The 26,260-nt window shown below is 38.8% G+C and overlaps 1 protein-coding gene across 1 annotated transcript in view; it reads left to right on the forward strand.

The window, feature by feature from the left end:
• The window catches only part of LOC129722468 (MOXD1 homolog 2-like), a 73,551-nt gene that overhangs the window by 36,147 nt on the left and 11,144 nt on the right, over positions 1-26,260 (forward strand). Inside the window, exon 3 of the mRNA XM_055675917.1 lies at positions 19,848-20,003. Within this exon, the coding sequence (XP_055531892.1) occupies positions 19,848-20,003 (156 nt within the window). The remainder of the gene's footprint in view (positions 1-19,847; positions 20,004-26,260) is intronic.

Genomic DNA, 26,260 nt, shown 5'->3' on the forward strand with positions numbered 1-26,260 from the left:
GCGCTCCCTGGTTTGAGTTTCCTCACACAAATTTTATTAGGTGTACGCTTTGTGATCTTTGCTACAATTAATTTGGATTTAAATCCGATGCCAGAATTCAATTAGGCACCCCACAACAGGGAAACCTCGACTCCGGCACGATTCCATAAACTTTTACCAAATGTATCCATTTCCTAATTGAAATCCTGAAATCCCACACTCCGGGCACTGCTGATCCCTCGGACTCATCCCTTGGTCCCTTCATTAGGAAGGAAAACTAAGTTGCGAGACAGCGTCTTACGAAATCTATCCCTAACTTCGAGGGGATTATCTGAGTTGGCCACCATCTCACTCCCTCTGCCACTGTGGTCTGGAAGAAATCCGATTGTAGTACTAATTTATGGACGCATCGGAAACTTCTACCTGACTGTCTCGAGACGAAACATTTTGAATGCAAACCAGTCCACAGCTGATCCTGAATTCCGTTAGCTCCGTTCGCTAACCTAAATTGATCGACCTGAACCGCGAAATCACTCTCAATTGAATCCAATCGACTAACTGATTTTGCCTTCCACGTCACTTACGCCGTTCGCCTGTTGAAACAGATGGCCCTTTCCTCGATGGACCCAAATTAGAACCACAACGACGACGACGCAAAATGGATGTAACCGTTGTGCTCATCTAGGGGATGCTCTTTTCTCTGTCTACTTACCCGCATTGAATGTAACGTTTCGGAAGCCTGGCCAGACGAAAACAAAGTGTTTCCCGAATGAACTGAACCGGGCAGCCTCAAGTTAAATCGTTGCTAATAAAAATCATGATTGCGGCAATCAAGCTTGCTCACGCTCCAACAACTCAAACCCACGCACACACACATACGCCAACCTCAAACCAATTCTGCCTGTAACCGTAAACATCAATTGACTCGAATTCGGGTCGATTCGATTCAATTTAAACCCAAAGGGACCTCCGTGGATTGATTGTGACGAGTTTTGTCGTCTTCACCATCAGTGTTTTTTTTTGTTTTTGTCTAACGCCGTGACAAAATCAGCACCCAGCACACACACAAAAAAGGATTCAGGTTACTAGGAAGATTGGCTCTACTGCCGGCACACGAGAGAAATCAATTATGATAAATTTTCATGAAACTCCAAAGCTTCGCAAAATCAGTCAAACATAGCTAACAAGCTTGTTACTTGATGCTTGCCCCCATCCCCATCACCGTTCATCCTGTTGATGTTACGAGCTCGCCGGTGGGGGGAGGAGTCAGCCCTCGAGCAACGTGTAAACCAGAGAGACAAAGTGTAAGGATGGCAAACAAACGTTCGGCAAGAAAAGAAACACACCCAAGAGCAGCAGTGCACGAATCATAATTTGCATAACTTGTTTTGCCGCGTCTAGTCGTGCTGCGTTCTGGTGAAACTCCTTTCCCAAACAGCGAAATTCTTTTGTTTTTCTTTATGATTTTTGATGCTCACTCTTTGTTTGCTGATTGGTGCGCGTCCCGCTGGAGAAAGCTTTTCTAACGGGACGACGGGGTCGTCTACGTTATTTGTTAAAATAAGCTTCGCTAACTATTATTTCTGTCAACTGTCAATTCTGTCAACTCTGTCAATTCTGTCAACTGTCAAAATCTGTCAATTGTTAAACTAAAACAGTACCTTACTGGTATTGATTTTGCGAACATAAACCGCTTAGCTCTTTCAAATTGGACACCGAGACGAGTAAACTTTAACTGAAAGCCGCACCGGGAGCGAAAATAAAAGTTAGAAAGCAGCGTCCTTTTTTTCCTCGAATATTTACGACAGCCATACCGGGAGCGCGTTTCAACTGTCACAAACTAAGCCTTTCGAGACGACTTGAAACCACCTCCGCCGGCTGTACCATTGGAGTAGCAGTCAGCCGGCCTGCGGAAGATGTTTTCGCACGGCGGAATTTTTAATAAGAACAGGTCGTAAAAGATGTGAATTTCCATTTCCTCTATCCCACGAGCCGAGATTGTTCTCACCAGAACTAGGAGAGGCTTTCACCCGAAGTGGGGCCATTTTGTACGGGAGCAATTAAACGACCTCGGTGCCGCACACGCTCCCCGGGATACGGTTACGGAAAACTTCAAGGACAACGATATCTATGGTTAGGTAACTTTGTCGCAACCTCTCTCCCTGCACCCAGCCGCCATCGGCGTCGTTTCCGCTAGAGACGTCAACCGGTATTTGCATTTAGATTGAGTGCGACAGACGTCGCCTCAATCGAGATTGTAAAACGCAAAACCGATACCTTTCCGGGAGATTTACCAAGTGCTGGAATTCAATTGGAAAACCTATTCAAAGTGGAAATTACTTGAGCAACAAGTTTAGAGCGGCAGGGGAATTGCCTTTTGTCTGAGAGCAGAAAACCAATTTTTCAGTAATCCATCTAACCTTTTGCAAACACACAGTCTAGCCCGGTCATAATTTGATAGAAAACGTCCGGAATCGATACGGTTCTTGCCCATCTGCCAACTGACGGCTCTCAAAGGTATTTGCTCTAGTTAGTGAGTTGAGCTTGGGAAATTCGTTTGTCCCCTCCAGGGGTTCGGAAGAGACCACCTGAGGTAAGGAACGAATGTTATCATTTCTCTTCCTACACAAACAGTTGTATACTGTACCAGAGCCAGAGCATCATTCTTCTTGAGCAGAAACAGATTGGAAATTGACATCGACACGTGAGAAGGCTCAGCAGAATTGGAAGGAGAAATCAAATTTTCCCCCATTTTTGAACAACCATCAAACGAAAGGATCCGCTTCCTTTGTTCTCGCCAAGGGGCGTCCAGCAGCTCGTGGATTATCAACAATCGCCGAGTAGCGTCATAAAAGTCAAACCGAAGCCCAGCCGGACGCACATTCACACTCCAACGACGGCGGCGACGACGTCGGCGTCGGCTAGCATGCGGAAGAAGCCAAAACAGGAGGGTTGGCCACAATTTGCATACACTGCACACAGGCATCTATCACGCTAAACCTCACCGTGGGTGAGGCCCGAGTAAGGAGTACGAGAAGCGTACCGTCTGCGCTCGAGATATGAGTCCTTTTTCATTTCTGGATAATACCTTCAAGCTCTAAAGCTTGATGGCGGGTGTCTAACTGGAGCTGCCAGCAGCGCAGTTGGTGCCTCTGAAATGCCAATGCAGGCCCCAGCAGAGCAGACGAATTTACAATGAAGATTGTAGTGGTCCCACTCTCGTCTGATCTGGATCCGGTCTCGTACAGCAGCACGAGAAACCAGCGCAAGGCGCTGTAAAGCACAGGTGTGTACGTGTGTGTATGTGTGGATGCTGGTTGGATAGTGATAGAATGGAATCTCTTTTTTTTTTCTTACTTTCAGTCCATGTTGGTAAACGTTTTAGAACGAGTAGCAAGAGGACGAAAAAAACGCTCCGGATTGGATTGTCTCCCAGAGCTCGGAAACGGCGGTAGTCCTTGCAGCCATGGCCCTACAATGATGGCTTGCGGTTGCCGGCATCCTCCACTGGGAAGCTCGGTGCAGGTGCTACCAAGTGCGAGCTTCAAGATTTGTTTACCCATTTTCGGAATAGCTAGGTGTGTGATATTAAATTGTTTTATAATGTGTGTGTGCCTCCAAGGGCTAGAGAAGGTATGCAGTGTAATGGGAAATGGAGTACTAGCAAGGAATTCTGCGTTTTCTTGTGGTGAATACGACCTTTGGCCCTTCCCCGGCAGTGCAAAATTTCCATTCTACAGAAGCATCTGGTCGCACAACTCGCCAAGTGTTTGGTAGAAATTTAATATATTTTAATCTCTCAAACCCGGTACTTCCGGCCCCGGTGCATCGGAGGATAACAGTTATCCTCATCTGAATTTACATGAAAATACGGGAAGCTTTTTGCTCAAACAAACCGGTTGCGCGGAGAAAAAAATCATCTTTTCCTTCACGTTTCTAGCCAACACCGCCGCAGCGGAAATTGTACTACATCCGGAGGAGATTTTCTGCGGCAGGAAAAAAAAATCATCAGCTACAGGATTACATCCTACCGCGTTTCGGTGTACACTCGTGCGAGACAGCGAACACAAGGTTTTCCATGTTCGCATCGTAAAACCGGCCGCGGTCGGTCTGTCGGATCAACTTGACTTGACATTACTTTGCCGGCATGATCCGACAGTTCCTCGAAAGGCTTTAATTAATTTACCACAAGCACACGCCTATACAATCGTGGGCTGTTTGGCCGGGACCGTTTATGCAAAAGAGGCAGTGGAAAATGAATGCAAATCCCAACTGCTCCGGCTTAACCCATATCGGCATTCTCACCGCCACCGCGGTTACCGTATTACGATGATTAGCATCATCGCGCTCCTCGTCCGACTCGACGGTTATGATTGCCATTAACATTATTATTTTAAATAGGAATTTAACAATTTCTCAGTTTCACGGTCCAGGAAATGGACTTATAAAAGCGGAAACGCAAACCTAATCCGCTTTGGTGGCGGTCCCTGACAGGAATTGCTTCAACATCGTTTTGTTGCCTTTCGGGGTTTGGAATTGCAGTGCTGTCAGTTTAAAACAGTGAAAAGAATATATAAACTCTTGAGTTTGGTGAAATTTCCACGCTAAGAGAAAACTCACCTCACACCGTTGGAGGGATTCGAAAGGTTTAATTTTTTTTCCTTCATTATTAGTTTGCGGATCACTCGCTTCTGCAGCACTGCAAGTGCTTATCGCGTCGAAATGGAAGAAGCCAGGCGCTGCACTCAAGCTGCCCCCATTAACCGAAGAAGCATTCCGTAGCGAGCGAGCGAGGACTCGCTGTGGTTCGCAAAAAAAAGAACTGAAAATAAATACGGAAAAAAGCACCCCATAAAACCGGCACGTAACTTTTGCCGGCTACCGGTTCTTGTACTGTGAAGCGCTACGCAGCCCGGGATAAAGAGAGTGCCGGACAGCAAAAGCTTCATAATCATAAATGCAGGCTTTACACTGACAAAAGGAGAAGCAAAAAGCGGCATGGAATTTCACGGTCACCTGGCCTGGACACCGTCGCGGCCGGACTGGACACTGGGGACGGGTGGTGAATATTAAATCGGAAATGGTTCACCACTGGTGCGACGACTGTGGACTGTGGAGCGAAAGCAACAACAAAAAATCACAGACTTTAATGGGAAAGCGATTTGTAAGTTTATTTTTAATACCTTCTTGAAGTTTTACGGCAGTCGTAGCGCGTCCGCGATTTGAGTGCCCCGTGTGCATTAATGTTCGGGCATAATTTCACACGGATGTGCGAATTTGCAACTTACTAATTAAGGGCACCTGCACCGGCCCAGCAGCGGAGCGGGAGTGGTTTTCTAACGGAACGTAAAATGCTCTTGCTGGACTTGTTAGCTGTGGAGGAAATGTTCTGTCCATAGCTGCCGTTAGTGTCATAGATCTATTTCAAGGCTCTTGAATAATTTTGACTGGTTCGGAATCGTTACATTAATTACAACCAGTCATCGCGTGATAGTTATTAGAAGTATGTCTTCAGGTGGCGAACGGAGCTCGAAAGCTTTGCACGCGTTGTGCTCCACCGGATCGTATTATTCATCAAGATAAATACCCATCGCGTGACAGAAATCGGGATAGGTGTAATTGTGCTGAGCTAGTGTGTTTCGATCGCATGTTAGGAGCAGTAGGTATCAACCACAACAACATATTTTCCGTGGAGCATATCATCTCCGGAAATTAATTCCGGAACGCGTGAGAGTTTTAACACCCAACGCAAGGAGTCGTTTTGGAATTAAGATTTGGGAAGGTTTATCGATCAGTTGATTTTAAGTGGAGTCTGGAAGTTTTCATGCCATTAATTATGAAAGTGTAAAACTAATTGAATGGTTAAACAAACTTTCAATTCCAAATTAAAATCTTGCGCACCTTATTTTTCTATACTTGTTTGTTTATTCAAGTAATGTAACTTATTAACAAACCTCATTGGAAAAACTCAGCTCCACATCGCGCTGATTTTCTGATCCTCTGCGGTACTTGCTTCATAGCTTCCTGAATTCCGGATGTTTCAATTGTTTTGAGCTCGTTCTTGAGTTTTTTATCAAACAATCGACGTTTTTTGCTCTGTAACCTTCATGGTAGACCATTCGCTTCAAATTTGCTCAGAAATTTTCAATAGACTGCAGCTGTGGCACATTTTGAGGATTGTATCCTTTTGGAATAAACCCAATATTGCCTTGCCGCAAATTCGCTAAAGTTGCACTAGCATAGTGTGACAATGCAACACGCAAAAGTTGAAGTCTTGTACAATCATTGTGTCTTCCCGATTCGCACAAATGTTGCACAGAAATCCCACAATAAATGTGTGAAACGCATAACGCAACAGTTGTACTGTGAATACATTGACATAACATGAAATCAGAATATGTATCATACACCGACACTTTATTTCCCACGTCGAGTGTATTAGTGACTGCACGCGCTCTTTTCTCAAGCGACGAGAGAAATTTCTCTCTCGCTCGTAGAATTTCCATGGATGTGCGACAAGACTCGACAGGTCACATACAATTTGTAGGTTGCTCTTTCGCTTCTCTTTCGGTTCGGATTGCGACGCGCAAGACGATATCTCGTTGCTTCACGAAATGAGCGAGACATCCGTGCTGTACATACTTGATACCAGTGTTGTTAGTCTCTCACTCATATTGTCGGTGCGTGCTTGCTGCTAATCAGAGGAATGCATGAAGAAGAAAAAGTATCTCGAAAGCGTGTGTGCAAAAGACTTGAAAAGCGTAGCATATGTCTCGTCCTCAAGCAGAAAGGAGGAGAATGGATTTGCTTCTCGCTCGATTTGCAATACTGCTTGATACCAGTTGAAACTGTTTAGGTGTAGTAGTATGGAGCTGCCAAATACATTTAAGAAACGCTAAAGCATTAATTGCGTTATGCCCAACACGCAATCATTGTACTGGTTCTGAATTACATCAACAATTGCGCTTAAAACGCACAATTTTGTACTGGTTTCGCACCATCCAACTTTTGCGTGAAGGTCTGCCCAAAACACTACTTTGTTATTTTTATGGTACTTATATTCTAAGTTTTAAACCCATCATCAAGATACTTTTTCACCGATTTTGGATCAATCTGATATTATTTGTCCAGCTCACGATATGATTTCGCCGACCGACCAGGCGTTTCCGCCCTCAATTTCGCTCGAACTTTGCTCTGTTGCAAAGTGTATTGTAGTCCGGAACCAGATTTTCTTTTGAAGATATTTCCATTCTCGAAGCGTTTGTCAATAATGTATACAATTGTTTTTTCTTTATATATCCAAGATCTTTAAAAGTGTGGAACATGTCCCATTTAGATTTTTTTTTATTTCCCTCACAAAAATTGCAAATCAATTTACGACGATCTTCTTCCGACCACGCCTTTTTCCCAACTAAGCGTTACTTGAAAGAATCGACTGGTCGTGTTACCAGTTATGTAAAAGTGGATCTTCATTTTGTGGAGAAGGATGTTCCGATTTGTACAGCACTTCGAAATGGTAGACCAATTTAAAAGTTGTTCGGAATTTTTTACAATTTACGCAACGATTGTTAATCATATTTCCATCCTCATAAAAATTTGATTCATCTAGATTTCCCTTGAGAATGGTTACCAAAACAGCCGATACGTCGGGTTGTTGGACTAGATAGTCGTGTAATTTTTTTGTCAATACTTTTTTTCTCTCCCTCAATTATTAGTACTTATGAGATAGCAGTTCTGAAACCGATCGTCATAGAGACAAAATCCTATTAAATGTTATTTTTATAAACAATTTCAGATACTTCAAGAATCAGGAGGAATCAAACACTTAGGAGAATTACTGTTCCTCCCTCACTGTTAGAAATACATTATTCCTCTTTTGACCTTACTTTTTACTATAATTTTATTTCACATAGAAAGTACAAAATTGGAGTTGAACGAGAATTATTTGAGTCTAGTCTACTTCAAATATCAAATACCCTGATTTTCAAGGGGTTTCCACATCACAAAGCAGTTATGATTTCAACGAAAGTTTATTCACAAGAACTTTGGGTTTCATGAGATCGTAAGAAGAAATAGTAGGAGGGTGGTATCCGGGATACGACCGCATAGTTGACGTAGAACTACAATTGTTTTATATTTTCCTTCGAGGCTCTGTTTGATTTGAGCTCGTTTTACTTTTGGGACGGTTCGATTTTGGCACAAATGTGCCAAAACGAGCGGTTATGTCTAAACACATTTCTTAGTCTTCTTGATTATTTCAAGAAATTTAAGCTCAACATCCTCCAAAAGAAAGGTATTTTGGTTCATTATGTTGCCGAAGCGAATGACCGGAATCGCTAAAACGGTTCCTGGAACATGACCGGAACATGTGCCGGTAATATGTATAATGATCATGATCTAAGCAGTACTAAGCCTCTAATTACTCGGGTAGTAATCTAGGTCATCAGGCTCAATTCATCAAGCGCCACCTCAAACGACTTGGAACTAAAACTAGTTCATTGGTGGAAATATCTATGAAAAAACGTCATGAAAATAGAACCGTTCTTTTTTGGCAAATTCTGCCATGTCGTGTTTGGAAAAATCCAACGGGGTCTGTATTTTGATTATTTATCTGCAGCACTTTATTTTAGAAGAAAAAATATTCGCTTCAACATTGATGAATACCTTTTATTCTAATACAGTCAATTTTCTTCAATAGGCGAAAAGGCAAGCTTCTATACAGACCTTAATTGTATACGATTTAGTAGCAATTAAACAATATTTATTTGTCTTGTGAAAGATGGCTCACTCTCCGCTCACCAAGCGGCAAAGATGACACATTATAAAATTTTCCTGCAGTTACAAGTTCGTGAAAAAATAACGTTAAAAAATTACAAAAATGTATATTCACAGAAAATTTAAAATGGACATGAGAACAGAGTGTAGAGTTCAACACTAAACAACGCATTTTATCTGTAAAATGAACTTAATTTATATACCCTGCTATCTGGCTCTACCGACACGTACAGAAATGACTGTCTCCGGTGGCGCAGCGTATTTTGCGGCACCCAAATGATCATATTAAATCCTGATATTTGCTACTAAATATACGAAACAAGAAGAAGAAGACAATTCAAACGGCAATTCGTTTGTGTTCCAGATCGCAAAACGATACCTACGCGTTAACCCAACACGCCCCACTGTGCGTCGACAACGGCAATGTAGTCTTCGGTTTGGCTGCACACAAATGAATATTGAGTTCTACTGCACTGATAGACGACGAGTGACCAGCGCTCTAAGTATACATTGCTCGGTGCCTGTGCCAGCATGTTTTCCATCAAGACATCAGTTTTAATAACATTCTGACAACAGAACTAACCACTTACTGTCTGATAGTGGAGGTGGTTACGAACTTCCCGAAAAAGCTTTACCTTCAAGACATTAATATTGTCTAGGCTCATAGAAGCAAACGTTAGTTGACCTGTTGGGACGGGGAGATTCTGTCAATTTTTTTTTTGCCACTGCTATACAGGATATCACAGCAAGCAGTTGGTGTCTATCCATGAAGTCTGTTCCAGGGGTGCTCGCATGTGATTGGTACATTTTTCGTGAAAATTCGACCTTGAAACTTTTATTCAATTTTTACTGTTAAATAATGAAATGATAATGATAACTGAGGAATCACAAAATTGTCCATCATTTTATCAATCCAACGACATATTAATTATTGTGATCCATCATGTGGTTACATCAGCATTACCGTTTGAAATCATTCATTCCAACCTTACACCTTGGTTTTAGCAGAATGTATCTCGATATAGTGCGGTTAGACGTAGTCCTACGTCAAAAAAATCAATCTACTGGGAGTTATAATTTACAAAAGCTATACAAAAAAACGCTGTCTAGGTTTATATTATTTATTCGTGAGGAAATTTATTGTTATCTGGAAAAGTGACATATTATTGTATTAATAATAATCGTGATTCATTTTGAGGTCGCCATTGTATGGTAAAATCTCGTTTTGTTTTTATTTTATTGTTGAAAACTAATTGATTAGTTGATAGATAGAGTTGTCCAATGAGTTATTAGTTTTTTACCATAACTGTAAAACTGATTAAAGCAAAACATGTCTGAGTAAAATCATTCCAAAATAACTATATTACATTTATAAGTATATTAAGGGTACTCCTGTGTTTTAGATTTTTTTAATTGAATGCATTCATTCGAAAGTAAGACAATATTAAAACAGGAAGGTAAACAAATATGGGCCCCTCTGCGCTTCAATTTTGAGTCAAAAACGAACAAAATTGATTCGAAAACTGAGATAAGATTACAATAGGTAATCGAGGTAAACTGATTTCTAAACCAAATTGTTCAATGGACAGCCAAAATTGAGCAAACCATGTGAATAATTTTAGTCAAGTAATGGTTTCTGATGGTCAAAATTGCACCATTTAGAAAATAATTTGAAATTTATGACAAGTTCAGTCACATTTAACTATTTCTTTAACTTTTTGTGATTTTACTTGATTCCGTCTTTGTTTTTTTTTCCAATTTGAATTCGATTTTTTCAATAATACAAACCGGGCTCGATTGTATATAGTGGCCATTTATTTTTTTTGTTTTGTAATTTAATTCAAGATATTTTAGAATTTTTGTATTTTTTTCTATTTTTCTGTCCGACGTTTCGGCCTTTGGATCTGGCCTTCCTCAGGGGATATACAACAACATGAAAACACTAAAATATTCTTATGCTGCGTCTCTCGCGCGTCTTTTTCACAATGATTTTCATTGAATTAAAAAATTATGAGTATTCACTGATTTTACTTGAACTTTTAAAATTTTTTTTATTTATTTTAAGCTTGATTGCGCAGGTGGAAATAATATTTCTATTGATTCTATTTTAAAAATATTTAGAATAAATGATCAAAAACCTTTGGCAAATGAAGTATTTTATGTGGATTTCGAAATTTACGCGTTTATTTACGCGCTACGTATGCTTGCCTGAAAAAAAAATTTAGTGTACATTGTAAATTAAAAAATAAGATGTTTTATACCAAAACAGTTACAGAAAATTATACCGTTTTTCGGTTACTATTAGCTGTCGGTATTAAATTTTTTTTTCTATTTTTTGTGGTGTGTTTGATTGTTTGATTTTTTTATGTTTTTATTTAAACTAAGGTCGCTTTTTACGCGGTTTTCGTTACGCGGCTTTTTCACGCGGATTCCGGAATTTGCGCGGTTTTTCACGCAGATTCCGGAATTTACGCGAATTTTTTTTACGCTGATTCCGGAATTTACGCTTTTTTCATTCGGTTTCTTCTACGCAGCACGTATTCCCCGCGTAAAAAGCGACTTTAGTGAAGTTTTATTTGAGAATCAATTGGGGAACGACCATTAATTGGGGAACGACGCAGCACAGCAATATTTTCGACCTCCTTTCGTTCTGTATAGATCTTCACAATTTTCGTATTGGCTTCTACACGAGCGTTACGTATTATGGCCGTTATTTTACCTTAAATCCTCTACCATAGATATAGACTGTATGTATATACAGTAGTTTAAAATTGTAAATAATCTAGTTTGTATAAAAATCGAATCCGACCTGTAGTTTTATTACGCTTAGACACGGTAGTGATTTTCTTCTCATATAATTTTAGTTGCGTGAAAATGTCTAATTTTGTCTGATTTTGGCAGGTTTTACTTTCCTCATTTCATGCGAATGAAGAAAAGGGCGGCTGAAGTGCATCGAGAGTTGAAAATTACGGAAATGTTGCTCTGAATGGAGCAACGTGCCGTAACAGGTTTCATCGCTTCGAGGATGACTAGTAGGTTTAAATCCCTACGATTGATAAGTTTAAATTGCGATAGCAAACAAATCCTAATAATTAAAATTACAAATTTCTAACAGTGTTGAGAAGTCACCATTTGTGATTGGACACACATACTCATTATTTACTAATATTTATCATAAATGAGCGGGGGCCTAGTGTGGTTGGTAACGTCTCCGCCAACCACGCCCGACGCCTGGGTTCGAATCCCACCGCCGATATAGGTGTCGATGGTTGTGAGGTGGCGTGATCCACTCACAACCAACCCAACTGGTCTAGATTCAATCCTAGCCGACACCGGGAGATTTTCTGAGGCGAAAAATCTCTGGGATCACGCCTTCCATCGCATGAGGAAGTAAAGCCGTTGGCGCCGGTCCGTTAATAAACGGGTCGTGAGTTAGGGACCTGGGTGTGGAGTCGCCTCCCTGGGCGTCGGTAATTGGCCACAACAGTGGCGGAAATAGACCGACGGAAAATAAGCGAGAATAAAAAAAAAAAAAAAAATTCTCATAAATACTAAAGCTACTAACCAATCCCCTTTATTAAAAAAAATCGCTTCGAGGATGTTCAAACGACCTTCGAAGACACTGAATTGGTGGAATTGCCCGATGAGGGTTAGGGTACAATGACTGTATGGAAAATTTCTCATCATCGAATTCAAAGAACCGACCGGGTACATTTTGTTTATTGACCCAAAGATATACTCGGTGCAAAATTTCAGCTCCATCGGACCTGGTTCAGAGGTGCCTCAAAGCGCTCAAAGTTGGGGTTTTTTTTTACCAAGAGAAGAGTACATGAAATTGGGAAAATCGATTTTTTTTTATGCCAAATGACTTGAAAATGCATAAAATATAAATTTTGGCCAAAAATCGATCTTGAGGCTAAACTATGCCCAATTGAGCTAAAATTTTGCACCGGGTATTTTTTTGGGTCAGTGAACAGAATGTGCTCTGTCGGTTTTTGAAATTTTACATTACCCTTTTCGCCATCACCCTTATGAGGGTCCATTCCAAGCGCAGCAACAACTTGCTTCTATATTAAAAGTTACCTGCCACTCCATTTCCAAGCGGTTGCGTGCTTCAGGAATGCTTTTAAAACAAAGAACATGGGTTTTTTATCATTTTAGGCCGAGAAACGTTGAGCGTGGTTTTTTCGCCTGTGAATAACTGCTCTAGCGGCAGAAAGGAAGAGTTTTCTTCATCGCATCATGATTGGTGATGCAAAATGGATTAAATGGATTCGAAGAAAAGAAAGACATGGGGACTGCCCAGTCATGCTTCTACATCGATGTTGCGGCCGACTATACATACTGCGAAGATTAAGGTGGTGGGACTAGCTCACTGGGGAACGGTAACAACCACATTACAACCACATTCATTACACGAAAAAGTGATTTTATACATGACAACGCTCGTCCTCATACTGTCAAAATCACAGTGTGAAAAGCCACAACGAGCAACTTTATCGTAACGGTATTCAAGCTCTGTCTGAAAGATGAGACAAAGCAATTTTGAATGATGTATATGATGAATAATGATGTACCTATTTTTGCCTTTCTCCTAGAAAGGTATAGCAATCACTGGAAAAACCAAAGGTATAAAAGTGGTCCCAATGGCCGAATGTCATATACCACTCGACCCCTTTCGACGAACTGAGCATTTTCTGTATGTATGTATGTATGTGTGTATGTGTGTGTGTGTATGTATGTGCAACTTTTTTTTCTCACTCACTTTTCTCAGAGATGGCTGGACCGATTTTCAAAAAATTAATTGCAAATGAAAGGTCTAGTTGCGCCATAGGTTGCTATTGAATTTCATTGTAATCGGATTTTTAGTTTAGAGGTTATGTATCAAAATGTAAAAATCACGAAACATCAGTATCTCAGAAACCACACAACCGATTTTAATAGAATTGGTTTCAAATGATCGGGCTGTCTCCAGAACCCTTAACTTTTGAATTTCGTAATGATTAAACATATGGTTCAAAAGTTATGTAAAGAAAAGTTATCCTGAGGTTGTTTAAACTCACTCATTTTTCTCAGAGATGGCTGAGCCGATTTTCACAAAATTAGTGTCAAATGGAAGGTCTAGTTGCCCCATAGGTTGCTATTGAATTTTATTGCAATCGGATTATAACTTTGTCCGTTGTTCATGAAAATGTGAAATCACATAATGAAAGTATACAAATTGACTTCCTCCTAACGATCACTGGCCAATTAAAAGGTAGAAAAGTGATCCAAATGGCCGAATGCCTTATACTACTCGACTCAGTTAGACGAATCGAGCATTTTCTGCATATTAGCATGTATAGGTGTATATGTTTGTGTGTGGGTGTGTACGTGTGTATGTGCACCTTTTTTCGTACTCACTATTCTCAGAGATGGTCTGACCGAACAGATTTTAATGAAATTAATTGCAAATGAAAGGTGTAGTTGCCTTATAAGACCCTATTGAATTTTATTGTAATCTGATTTTTAGTTTAGAGGTTATGTATCAAAGTGTAAAAATCACGAAACATCAATATCTCAGAAACCACACATCTGATTTGATTCAAATTAGTTTCAAATGAACGGGCTACCTTAAAAACCCCCAACTTTTGAATTTTATGAAGATTGAACATGTGGTTCAGAAGTTATGGAAAGAAACGTGTTCTGGAGACTATTTAATCTCACTCATGTTTCTTAGAGATGGCTGGCCCGATTTTTATAAAATTAGTGTCATATGAAAGGCCTTGTTGCCCCATAAGACCCTTATGATTTTTTTTACAAACGGATTATTACTTTGCCTGTTATGTTTAAAAATGTGAAATCCAGCTATGAAAAGAAACATATTACAAGACAACTTACTTGGACTCACACATATTTCTCAGAGATGGTTGACCCGATTTCCACAGAATTAGTATCAAATAAAAGGTCTACCTACCTCATAACACCATATTGAATTTTGCAGTAATCGGACTGTAACTTCATCTGTAATGTATCGAAATGTGAAAATCACGAAACTTCATTATCTTAGAAACTACACAACCGATTCGAACAATATTGATATCAGATGAACGGGCTAGTTAAGGGTTAACTGATGAATTAGGATTGAACACGTGGTTTCAAAGTTTGGCTGCCCCATACGTTACCTTTTCATTTGATTGTAATCAAACTTAAGCAAGCGTTATGTTTTAATTTGTAAAACAACGAAAGTCTATTATCTCAAGTATTACACGACTTATTTGAACATAACTAGTGTCATACAAATGAGTCATCTCTCAAACTTACAAATAACAAACATAACATCATAACAATTTGATATGCTGTTTAAAAGTTTTAGAAAGAAAAGAAATTCAAAGACTATTCAACACTTTACCTGCTTCGATCAATATATATGGCCTCAACATGATTTAAATGTGGTATCGTACTATCTGAACGTTTCCGGCATCGCTCGTGATTAAATTGTTCGAAATTAATAGTCATTGCTTTTATTTTGCTATTTCTTAAGTACTAACATTACGTCAATTTTCATATTTTATACTTTAATTACAACATCAATATTTTAGAACTCAAGGAGTGGATAAACATATATTGGATTTAAGCATTCATGTAAATCTATTTTTACAAATAATAAATTTGAATGAGAAAGGCTGATTCTGACCGCTAGGTGGATTGATTTAGGTTTTTTTTTAATAAAATTGCATTTTTATTAAAAAAATGCGAAAATTTAGTTATGCACCTAAAATCAATCACGAAATGCAATTCAAATACTCCAAGAAACATAAATATTAAAACATACATTGAAAGAATGTCATTTTTTCTTTTTCAAACGTCTCAAAACAATACGTGCGAACATCTAACTTAATTCCTTAAACTATATTCCGCAAAATTTAATCTATCAAGAACACATCCCTTCTCAGATGTATAGAACACCCTATCCGATAAACAGACAATTCGCTAGCCCACCCTACACGGCGACGTTTGTTTTTGTCTTGTACGAATCTATTCTCACCAAAACCAACAGCGTTTTTTTTCCTTTGTAAACGTCATTGGTCTTTCCCGACGCTTCGTTCGCTTCGCTAGATTCGTTCGCTTCCCTCTGCTGTAAGTCGGAATCGGGCGAAATTTATCACCATTAAATTTGGTTAAAAAGTGGGCACTAGAAAATTAACTAGATTTACGTACTTGTAAAATCCCTTGAATTCACAGAAAAATTTTAAATATTTTCGTAAAATACTATAATAAATATAAAGTTCTCCTAAAGTGGCTTTCGCAAATCCCACGTTGAATTTGCGGTCAAAGTTGAATTTTTTTCGTTCCACTCATCGATGACTGTTACTAATAGATAGTAGCTAGTGATTTTGTTCTTTGTAATATAAAAACTGTTGTTCTCATTGCACAAATTGGTATAGTATAAGAAGATGTAGTATTGCATTCAAGGCGTCTGTGGGTCGCTCCTGTCGTGGACTTATACCAATCTTTGCGATTTATTCAATATTTAGAATACGAACTGATTTTTTTGTAAGGAAATAGAATACGAGCGCTACGTTAAGACCCCTATTGAGTTCAAACCAAGGTAAAAATGATACAGACCTGAAACAAAAACTCATTTGTAAAACTTTTGTAATCAGTTCTTTCTCTCAATTTCAATCATTTTTCATCTTGCTAAAAATATGTTTTTTATTTTTATATTGCTTCTAAATATGTTTTTTATTTGGAATATTCTTAGTTCTAAAAAAATCAACTTTTGGGCTGTTCAAGTTTGTATGTACCACATTTTTCCATCAGTTTTAGGAAGATTTTAGATTCTGTCAATCTACTTTTAAAAGCTTTCCCACACAGCTTTACGCCAAAAGACAAGTTTTGATAAGTTTTCCCCTCAAACCTAGTTTAGCTCCATGTGCCAAGAACTCACAAGTAACGGGACGTAAGCCGTGCGTGAGGAAGCATCCAGGCCGGGTTTTGTTTGGTTGTCAAAATTGCTACCTTACGGAATGTATCCACAATAAGCAGCTTTCGGTTCCATTAGCCCAAAAGGCCACCGGATTGAATTTCGTCCGGCCACGGGCAACGGGAATGCAACGGCACGCAGTTGTAAACTTTTGCCATCATTTCCCACCACAACTTGTTAACATTCAAGCCCCTACCGAAAGTAGCTCCAAATGTAACCAATTGAATTAAGGCAATCCTGAAACCTCCGATAATATAACGCCCAAACCACGTTCTCGTTTGCCCGGATAAAATATGTCCCTTTCTCTTTTGTGACCAACCACCAGCCAACAAGTACGCAAGCCGACGACGACCGTCTTTTCGTTTCCTTCACCGCAGCATCGGAATCATCGACGAGGAATCAGAGAGACAGTCGGTCGGACAGCCGAAAAGTTCAGCCCGCATTGCTGTGCAGCGCTGACATCGGGGGAAAAAAGGATTAAAATGTAATTAAGCTCGGAAATTCTTTAAATAGCTTTCGAGTCTCGGTTTCTTCCATTTCGGTGCGGCGCAGATCAGCTCTTGTTGATGTCGTCCTTCGGTGTCATCAGCAAAGAATGTCACCTCGATTATCCAGCGAGCCGGTCTGATGACGAACGAAGATAACGCGTAATTTTTCCTTCCCAACCTCGCCACCCGATGACTTTCATTCGCAGCCCGATGATGGGAAAAGCCGGAAGTTTCGGTGTAAAGTACTCGGGGGATAATAAGAAGCAACTGTCAGTTTTGGTTTGTCCCAAAACGCGAGAGAGGGTCGTCGTGATACACATTTTTCGGGATCGGCCGTTGCTGCTGGCGGCATGGCATCTTCGCGAGGCAAAACCGGGCAACAACATGAGCGTACAGCTGGTAAGATTAATCGGAAAAGTTTGGCCGCCACAGCCGCACAAGAGCACGGTCATTATCATTATCCTCATGATGCTTTTGTTGCTCATACACGGCCCCGAGCCGACAAGGTGAAATGAGCGGCACATGGGACTAATCTACGGCGGTCTCGTTGCTCAAGAGTCGGGTTTGCGGGTTGGGTGATTAATTTTACACACTCACTTTTGGCGCGAGTCGCGGGCTGCACGATGGCCATCGGGTCGCGCTTTCTTGGTTCGTAATTGCGCTTTTATTGGTAGAAGATTAGCGGATTGACAGTTAGTAGACAGGCAGCAGGCGTTTATTACGGCGTCCGGTTGCAATGCAGAGCATGAAATAGTGAACAGTTGCAGGACCCCTCGACTTAAGCCAAACTGTAATAGCAATTTTTCATCTCCTCACGGCCGCTCTGGGCTTAAGGCATCCAGGTGAGAGGCAATTTTAACAACACATGAACCTAATTACGGTCTGTCTTTACCTTTCCTCCCCACCGTGTCAGCACTCCCGGGCGGGTCCATCCAAATCCGATCCGGATGTGGAGCGTAGTGTGAAAGTACTTCACTCGAGCATTTTCAACTTAATTTAATGTTTGATGATTAGCTGTAAACATCATTGAGGGCGCCGCAGCACGAAATGCCTCCGAGGGCAAAAAGTTCAATTTATGACTATCGCTTCCCATTGTGTCGCTGTCCTCACATTGATTCCGGCTGCCGATAGCCGTGTGTCCTGTTTGCCAACGCTTTTGCCATGGCACTGGTCACATAATGGACATCGTCCATCATCTTCTATGTGTACACATACACACACACAGTCACACACAGACGGTACGGTGCAATCGCAGGGAGCGGCTGAGATTCGAACTGTTTGCCTAACCTAAATCCGGCTCCTTCCCACGCGGCAACTGTCCGACACAAAAGATGACTGTGGAGTGAGATTAGCTGGAAGCGCAAACAATCTGTACCGTTTGTTGCTACTGAAAATTGAGTGCGCTCTTACGCTAGACAGTCGACGAGTTTTCGGTGGTCACCGAAGAAGAATCGCCAGTCAATCGGTAGTCTGAGGAAAATCAATCTATTTTATGGCTCTCCACCTTCCTACCGTAAGCCGGGGGAATTGGTCGCCGCCGCCAGACCCCGGCAAGGGGATTAGTTTCAATCATTGAATCTTCCGGACGCGTGGCTCATATTTCGGGGTTGCATAGAGGCAGAAACTCGTAAAAAACAGAACTCGCTTCGCTGCTTGTTAGCGTGATGGGGAAGAACCCAAGTAGGAGATAAAAATAAAACAATCGACTTGATTGAAATCGACTTCCGTTTCGTAATAAGTTTTCCTGACTGGTCGGTTTACTGCCCGCGGAGAATGTCCTGTACCTGAAGCCGGCGCAAAAATTTAGTTTCACACCGTCCCGGCCGTGTAGCAAATCATCCGAGAGAAAGGTCTCCCCGTGAGTCAATCATCTTACTTTACGACCTTGCTCAGCAAAAAATTTATCGACCTCGCCTTAAATCGAGCTACTCAGCGGGTTAATTATTATCATGCAACATACGCCGTCACCCGCACCACGAAATAAACATCCTAATATACTGCCCACCTGTGGGAGAACTTTTATTTATGTACATAATTTTCGGCCGGTTAGTGAGCACTCCCGGCATTCACGGCAGCAACAAAGTATCTTCAGTCCAATCGGAATTGCATCGGTCGTCATAAAATCGACTGTCTAATTAAGACACGATCGATAAACTGATCGATTTATGTTCGCTGGAAACCATCAAACTGTTCAATCGGAGAGTATCCAATTTCGGGGCTAGAACCGCTCGGAGTTGTGGTGCATGTCTACCACGTAGAATTATAATTAAAAGCTTGCTTCAACAAAAAATGTAAACGCGAACCCTCCCACTCCGATGGTGGACTAGTTCGGAAGCTACAGGGCTAAAGCTAAATAAGCAGTCCGTGTCCCACCGTATCTTGAACTGCTGATCTCTCGGTTACTGACTGCCGACGCCCACCGGTCAAAACGCGACCTGTACGCGCGCGCTTCTCTCTGTGTGTATGTGTATGTTTATGTGAATTAATTAGCAAAGCGCTCCGCCTTTACACCTTCCTAATGGAGGATGCTACCTGTGTCGAGCTCGAGCAAAAGCTCCATAATTTATTCTAAATTGTCCAGTCGTTGTCTGCTTTTGGTACGATTGTAATGTTTCCCCTTCTCTCGCTCTCTTCCACAGGACCGTCACTTCAAGATGAACAGCAATGGCGAACCGCATGTGGATCCCTCGCAGGATTACATCTTGCTGCTAGGCTACGAGAACGCCACCCATACGGTGCTCCGGTTTCGGCGTAAATTGGATACCTGCGATACCAACCAGGATGTTCCCATCACGGTAAGTTGTTTGTTTCGTTGGAAAACCGGTCTTTTGGGTTGAAGTTTAGATTTTATGGTGGCGGCTATGCGCTCCGGGGCGCGACCAAAAGTGTTTACTACTGTGGCGGCAGCGGCGGCGGTGTGTGTGCGCCTGTGTGATGCAGGCCAAAGTAGCCTACAGGTCTGAGTGACAGCTTTTTCCGGTGGAAATCCTGACAGCGAACGGTGTTTCGTTTGTTACAATTAGATTTGGGTCAGTTAGAAGAGCATATTTCACAGTGAAATATGAACGTTAGACGTGCCAACGGGGGCTTTCTTAATTAACAATTTTGTTCGGTGGGTTAGTGGAATGATAAAATGTTCTCCAGAATAAGGAAACTTGGTGAAGTGCTTCTGAGCTGCAGTTACTAGAATAAAATCAAATTAGGAAACTTACGGGAAGCTATCTATCAATTTTATTACAAACTTTGAAACACGAAAAGCTCATAACTATCGAGTGTAAACGGGAAAAATAAATCTACTGACTTGTTCCAATAGTTATTGCAAGAAGTATGTTAGTTGCAATCAACTGAAAAATAAAAATAAATACAGATTAAAATAAGAACAATTATAATCGAAACGAATCGAAAAATAATCCTACTTGGGTTGTTATTTGAGTGAAAAATGAACCTTAAGGGGTTATATACCTTTTAAGCTCTCAAAAAATCGAAATTTTTTTTTATTACATTATCTTGAACTACAAGATCTTGAGAACAATTTTACAAATTTTCGTAAAGATCTGAGCAATAGGGAGAAAGTTAGAGCGATTTGCAACACGCCTCGCTGCGGCCGCATAAGCTTAGCTTGAAACTTTCAACGCGATTATCTCGGAATAGTGTTTTTCGAAAAATCACTTTGCCGTGATCCTGATTACGGGAAAACTACTGAACCGAGCAATCAGAACTTCTTCAAATGTATCGTAAAACTGATACTGATACATGAATTAAGTAATCATTAAACATACGGACGAAAGCTTGACTAACCTTAAACAATGACTGGAATAAAATTAATTTCAAGTCATCCCAGCTCACAAAAATTGTGAAAAATGGTGAAATATAACTGAATGGTAAACTGCTATTATGAAGTGGGCCAATCCCGACCTTCTGAATTCAAAATACTTTCATAACAAACTAGGAGATGAATAAAATGTTAAGAGATGTCCTCAAAATTTCATTAAACAACAGAAAAAACTATGAATAATTATATTTTCATAGCAAATTATTTCCAAATCCATCATACAAAACATCATATAAACGATGAAAACTCATAGAATGGCTAAAGCTTGATGTTGAAATAGTGGAATAAAATTTGAAATAAAACTTTTCAAGAATAGTTTGACCGGTAGAATGAAAACAAAGAAAAATATAAGTTCTGTGTAACCAGCAAAAAGCCGAAAACGGGTGGAGAATATTCTGAACTGAAGCTCTGATACGTTAAAACAACCAAGTTGAAACCAAAAACTACCCAAACGATTAAAAGAAACAATAGCCACAGAGAATAAGCCAGGCTATTTCTATTTTAACTACTTGAATATGAAAAAAGCTACTTATCTCAAATAAATCTCCGCAGTTTCCCCTCAAGATGTCACTTATCAGTGACGAAACGTCGGACAGCATAAAACAAAGTTGTTTTACTTTTGTGAGACTACAGTACCGGGAATACACCCGACGCATATCACAAATCAACAGTCGGACTTTAAGTAACACTTGTGAAAAGCTCAGGCAAAATCAAATCAGTGAATTTTCGTGACTTTGGTTTTGAAAATTAAATCAACATTCGGAATGAACAATTTCATAAAATTACCCTTTTTTGAAAAATTCGCGTACATCAAATACGCGGGTAACCTTTGAACTCGTGTAGAAACGCGTTAAAATATTATTATATTCGCGTTGAAAAATTAGTTAATTTCGTGATAAGACTGGTAAAAGCCGCATAAATAGCCTATTATATTACTTAAATAAGACAACATTAAACGTGAAGTGGATTTAACCAGAAAAAATTTAATGAAGTGTTTCAACCCATAAAATAAGTAATTACACATAAAAAATAAGTACCTTCGCATAAATTTGGCTTGAAGTAGCAAAAAAGGTGTAGAAATGCTGAAAAACAAAAACACTACATTAAAACAGAAAAGAATAGAAGAACATGTAGCAACCAAAAAGCGGTTGATATCTAGAGCAGCCTAAAGCAATGGCTCAAATTAAATAAAGCTTAGGAAAAATTCAAACCACTTGAAACGACCCAAACAACACACAGCTGCATGTCATGTGATTAAAGACAGGGTGTAGTATTGATCAAAGTAAGACATAACTAAATTATTATTCTGTGGATTCCCTGAGGAAGATCAAATCCAAGGGCCGAAACGTCTGACTTAAGGGGTAATATCTACCAAAAAATTCTATTTCTTGTCTTTTTTTATTGGCTTAAATCATGCTAAAACTATCCTAGAATCAAAATTTACATCGCCCAAGTACTGATCTGAACTCAAAATTCGTTTAAACGATACTCGTTTTTGTTTTTAATTTTGAGGCTTTGTAAACTAGTAGAAGTTACCTATGATCAATATTGTGTTTTAAATTTGAAGTATAGAGGTCGCTGCATCAAGTTTCGAACGTTACAGTGTCTCTACAGCACGTGTTTATTCACAATTTTCATTTGTTTAGCCGATCAGCCGTTCTCGTTGTGTACGTTATTTGTTTGAGTTTTTTTATGCTTTTTAACTGTGGGTTATACTCATAAGTACCTAAATATGAGCCGCCATTTTGTAAAAATAGTAGCAATTTTTTTTTTTCTATCCTCCAAGAGTTGCTTAATCCAACGATAAATAATTTAAATACCTTTCATCTCAAATGTCCTTTAGAAAAATTCATGAAAAAAAACCTTGTTTTTTGAGCATTTGGTGGATATTACCCCTTAAGGATAGTAGCGTTTTGATCCATTTAAAAAAGTTTTGATCAATCTGCAAGATTCAAAATCCATTTTTCCCTATAAGCTGATGTAAAATAGTAAAAAAGTGTTCTTAAAAATAATTATACAAAAGTGAAGCTGCTTAAGGTTTTATGTTAGACATTTTTATTCATTTGATTTTTCTCATTTTCACGAAAAATGTGTAATCCTTACCAAATTCCCGCATTCCTCCTACCACTAAAGATCAAAATAATGGTCGCAGTGGTCCGAATCTTACAAAAAAAATTCTATAGTCCCTCAAGAAGTAACTGATCAGTGACGAAACGTCGGACAGTATAGAACAAAGTCATTTTACTTTTTTGAGCTTTCTCAGCCGGGAATGAACCAACAACACAACAGTCGAAGTCTTAGTAACAACTCTAAAAAGCTCCGGTAAAATCAAATCTGTGATTGTACAGAGGTAGACAGAACTTCACGAGAAATGAACCAAATGTGACGAAACCGGTTTATTTTACTAAAAAAATTCCCATAGTCATTATCGTAGGTCACGTCAAGTTCACAAGTTATATCAGGAAACTAGGATAATTTTCCAGTAAAATAAACCGATTTCTTAAAATTCGATTCATTTTTCGTGAATTTTACTTGTCTCAATCATTGTGTCTACTCCGTGTACGTATTTGGTTTTGAAAATTCAACCGACTCTTCTAACAAGCAATTGAAATATCTTATCATAAAATTTACCATTTCTGATTAATACGCGTACAATAATTACGCAGGTGATCTCGAAATTCGCTTATGAAAAATGCGTAAACTTCTATATTTGTCTTAGAAAATGTTTAAAATTCGTAACATGCGTTAAGTGTCAGATGAAAATCAACTAAAAAGCGTTTTAAGTTTATAAAATAATACAGTTGTGGATAAAACCAACAAAGAATTGCTTCAGCCGACAAAATTGGAAATTAAATATCAAAAAATAGTATGTAACAAAAATGGTCTAGAAATCTGATTGATACATTTAAATTAAATAGAAGATCATGTGGCAACCAAACAGCAGCCAGAACTTAGAGCAACCTATAGCAATGGCTTGAAATAAATAATGCTTAAGAAACCAAACCAGTTGAACTGATTGAAACAGTACACCGCTTTATGTTATGAGATTGAATATTAATTTTCTCATTTTGGAGTATAAAAATCCATTTTGTTCAGCAAAGTTGTAGCAAATTTTATAAGAAACAACTTTGTGGAAGGCATCATACTTCTATCTATCTATTTGAACAAACGTTTATGGAGTTTTCTATAGATTACAACTAAAAACCTTTTTTTTTTTTGCTATTTAACTTTTTATAGTGATTTTCTACAATGTTTGAATGTTTTACAAAATTGTTTGCTACAACGAAGCAAACAACATCTTCGAAGAAAGTTTTTTTTATTTTTAATTATACTTTTGGTTGTTGACGATTTCACCTAGTAATGCGCAAATTTACACTAACTCAAAAAATAATGATTTTGGAGTCGCGGTGTCTTCAGTAAAGTTGTTCTATTAATTATATTCCATTTCATACTAATTAGAATTTTGTGATTAATCTACCTAAAAGTGAGAAATGAGTTTTATTTTCCTCATTTTTGCATATAAAAATCCATTTTGCTGAGTAAAGTTTTAGCACATTTTGTAAGAAACAACTTTGTCGAAGACACTATACTTGTATCTGGTCATTTAAATGAACTATTGTGAAGTTTTCTCTAGAATGCCCCTCAAAATCATTTTTTCAATATAACTTTTTATAGTAATTCTCTAAAATTTTTCAATGTTCTACAATGTTGTTAAATATATTAAAACACACAAGTTCACCGAGAAAAGTTTATTTTTATCTCTTAAGTTAATTTAGTTATCAAAGATTTTTATTAAAATAATGCGCTTATTCATTTACAAATATCTTCACAGGAGACAGCGAGAGACAAATGCATATATCTGGATGAAATGATGTTTACTCATACTTAAATATAGAAATGGTTTAGTCTACAGATATTTGCAGATTTTGAAGATATCTGCTAGTAAATTAGTGCGTTTAAAAAAAAATCGTCAATAACAAATTAAATGTGAGAAATAAAAATAAATTTTCTTAGAAGTAATTATTCGTTTTGTGATAGGAAACAATAATGTAGAACATTGAGAAATTGTGGAAAACCAGTACTAAATGTTATATTGAAAAAATTGATTTTTAGTAGCAATCTGTGGAAAACTTCACAAAAGTTCATTTAAAAAGAAAGATAGAAGTATGATGTCTTCCACAAAGTTGTTTCTGATAAAATGTGCAACAACTTTACTGAACAAAGTGAATTTTTATATGCAAAAATGAGAGAAGTAGAACTCGTTTCTCACTGTTGAGTGGAATGATCATGGAATTGTAACTTCTATAAAATGGAAAATAATTATTAGATCAACTTTCCTGAAGGCACTATGCATCTACAACCTATTTTTAGGGTCAAAATAATTTCGACCACGTTTTTGCAGCTTTGGAAACAATGTGCGCTGGTGAGATTGAAAAGCCCCATTTCTCTCAAAACTGATTGAATTGATTTAAGAGCGATGCAAACAATAAATACATGTAAAACTAAAGCTGCTTAAGGGGTTATGTATCTTTTTTTTTAAATAAAAATCGAAAAATTCATTGTTACGATCCTACTGACACTAACAGTCTCTCCCGAGTCGAGACTCGAACCTACGACGACTGGCTTGTCAGGCCAGCATCGTACCTCGAGACCAGCTGGGAGGGTCTCTTGTTAATGCACAAAGCCTCATATTTTTGAAAAAAAAATATATAGTTTCTAAAGCCCAAAATATGGATTTCTTTAGGAAAACATACCCGTTTGCAATAACATTTTAAAACAAATGTTTTTTCGTTGTTGCTGCTAGAAAACTGTACTTTGTGAACATCATAACTTGAATGTAATAAGAAAGTTGCTACACACCTTAAAAAATCCAACAGTTTCTCATTGTTCTCAACCATAAAACTCAGCTTAAAACTGAACATACACATAATTAAATAGAATGTTTGAACCGAATTATAAATGCCCTAAAGAAGGCCAAGTCCATAGAGTGAAACGTCGGACACGAAATATAGTAGCGTTAATACCGAGAGAGCGTATTAACCCTCTTAACCCTCCTAACTGATGTAATATATTTAACAACTGTCAAAAAAAATAAATTTACAAAACCGGTAGCTGCCTAAAACAAATGAAGAACATCAAACAAGGGCTTTTCGGTATTCAATTTACATCTAATGAGCAATGAATTTCCATATTAACAACCATTTTAAACTAGTCAAAACC

This window comes from Wyeomyia smithii, chromosome 2, assembly GCF_029784165.1.
Source record: "Wyeomyia smithii strain HCP4-BCI-WySm-NY-G18 chromosome 2, ASM2978416v1, whole genome shotgun sequence".
In the NCBI taxonomy this organism is placed as follows: Eukaryota; Metazoa; Arthropoda; class Insecta; order Diptera; family Culicidae; genus Wyeomyia; species Wyeomyia smithii.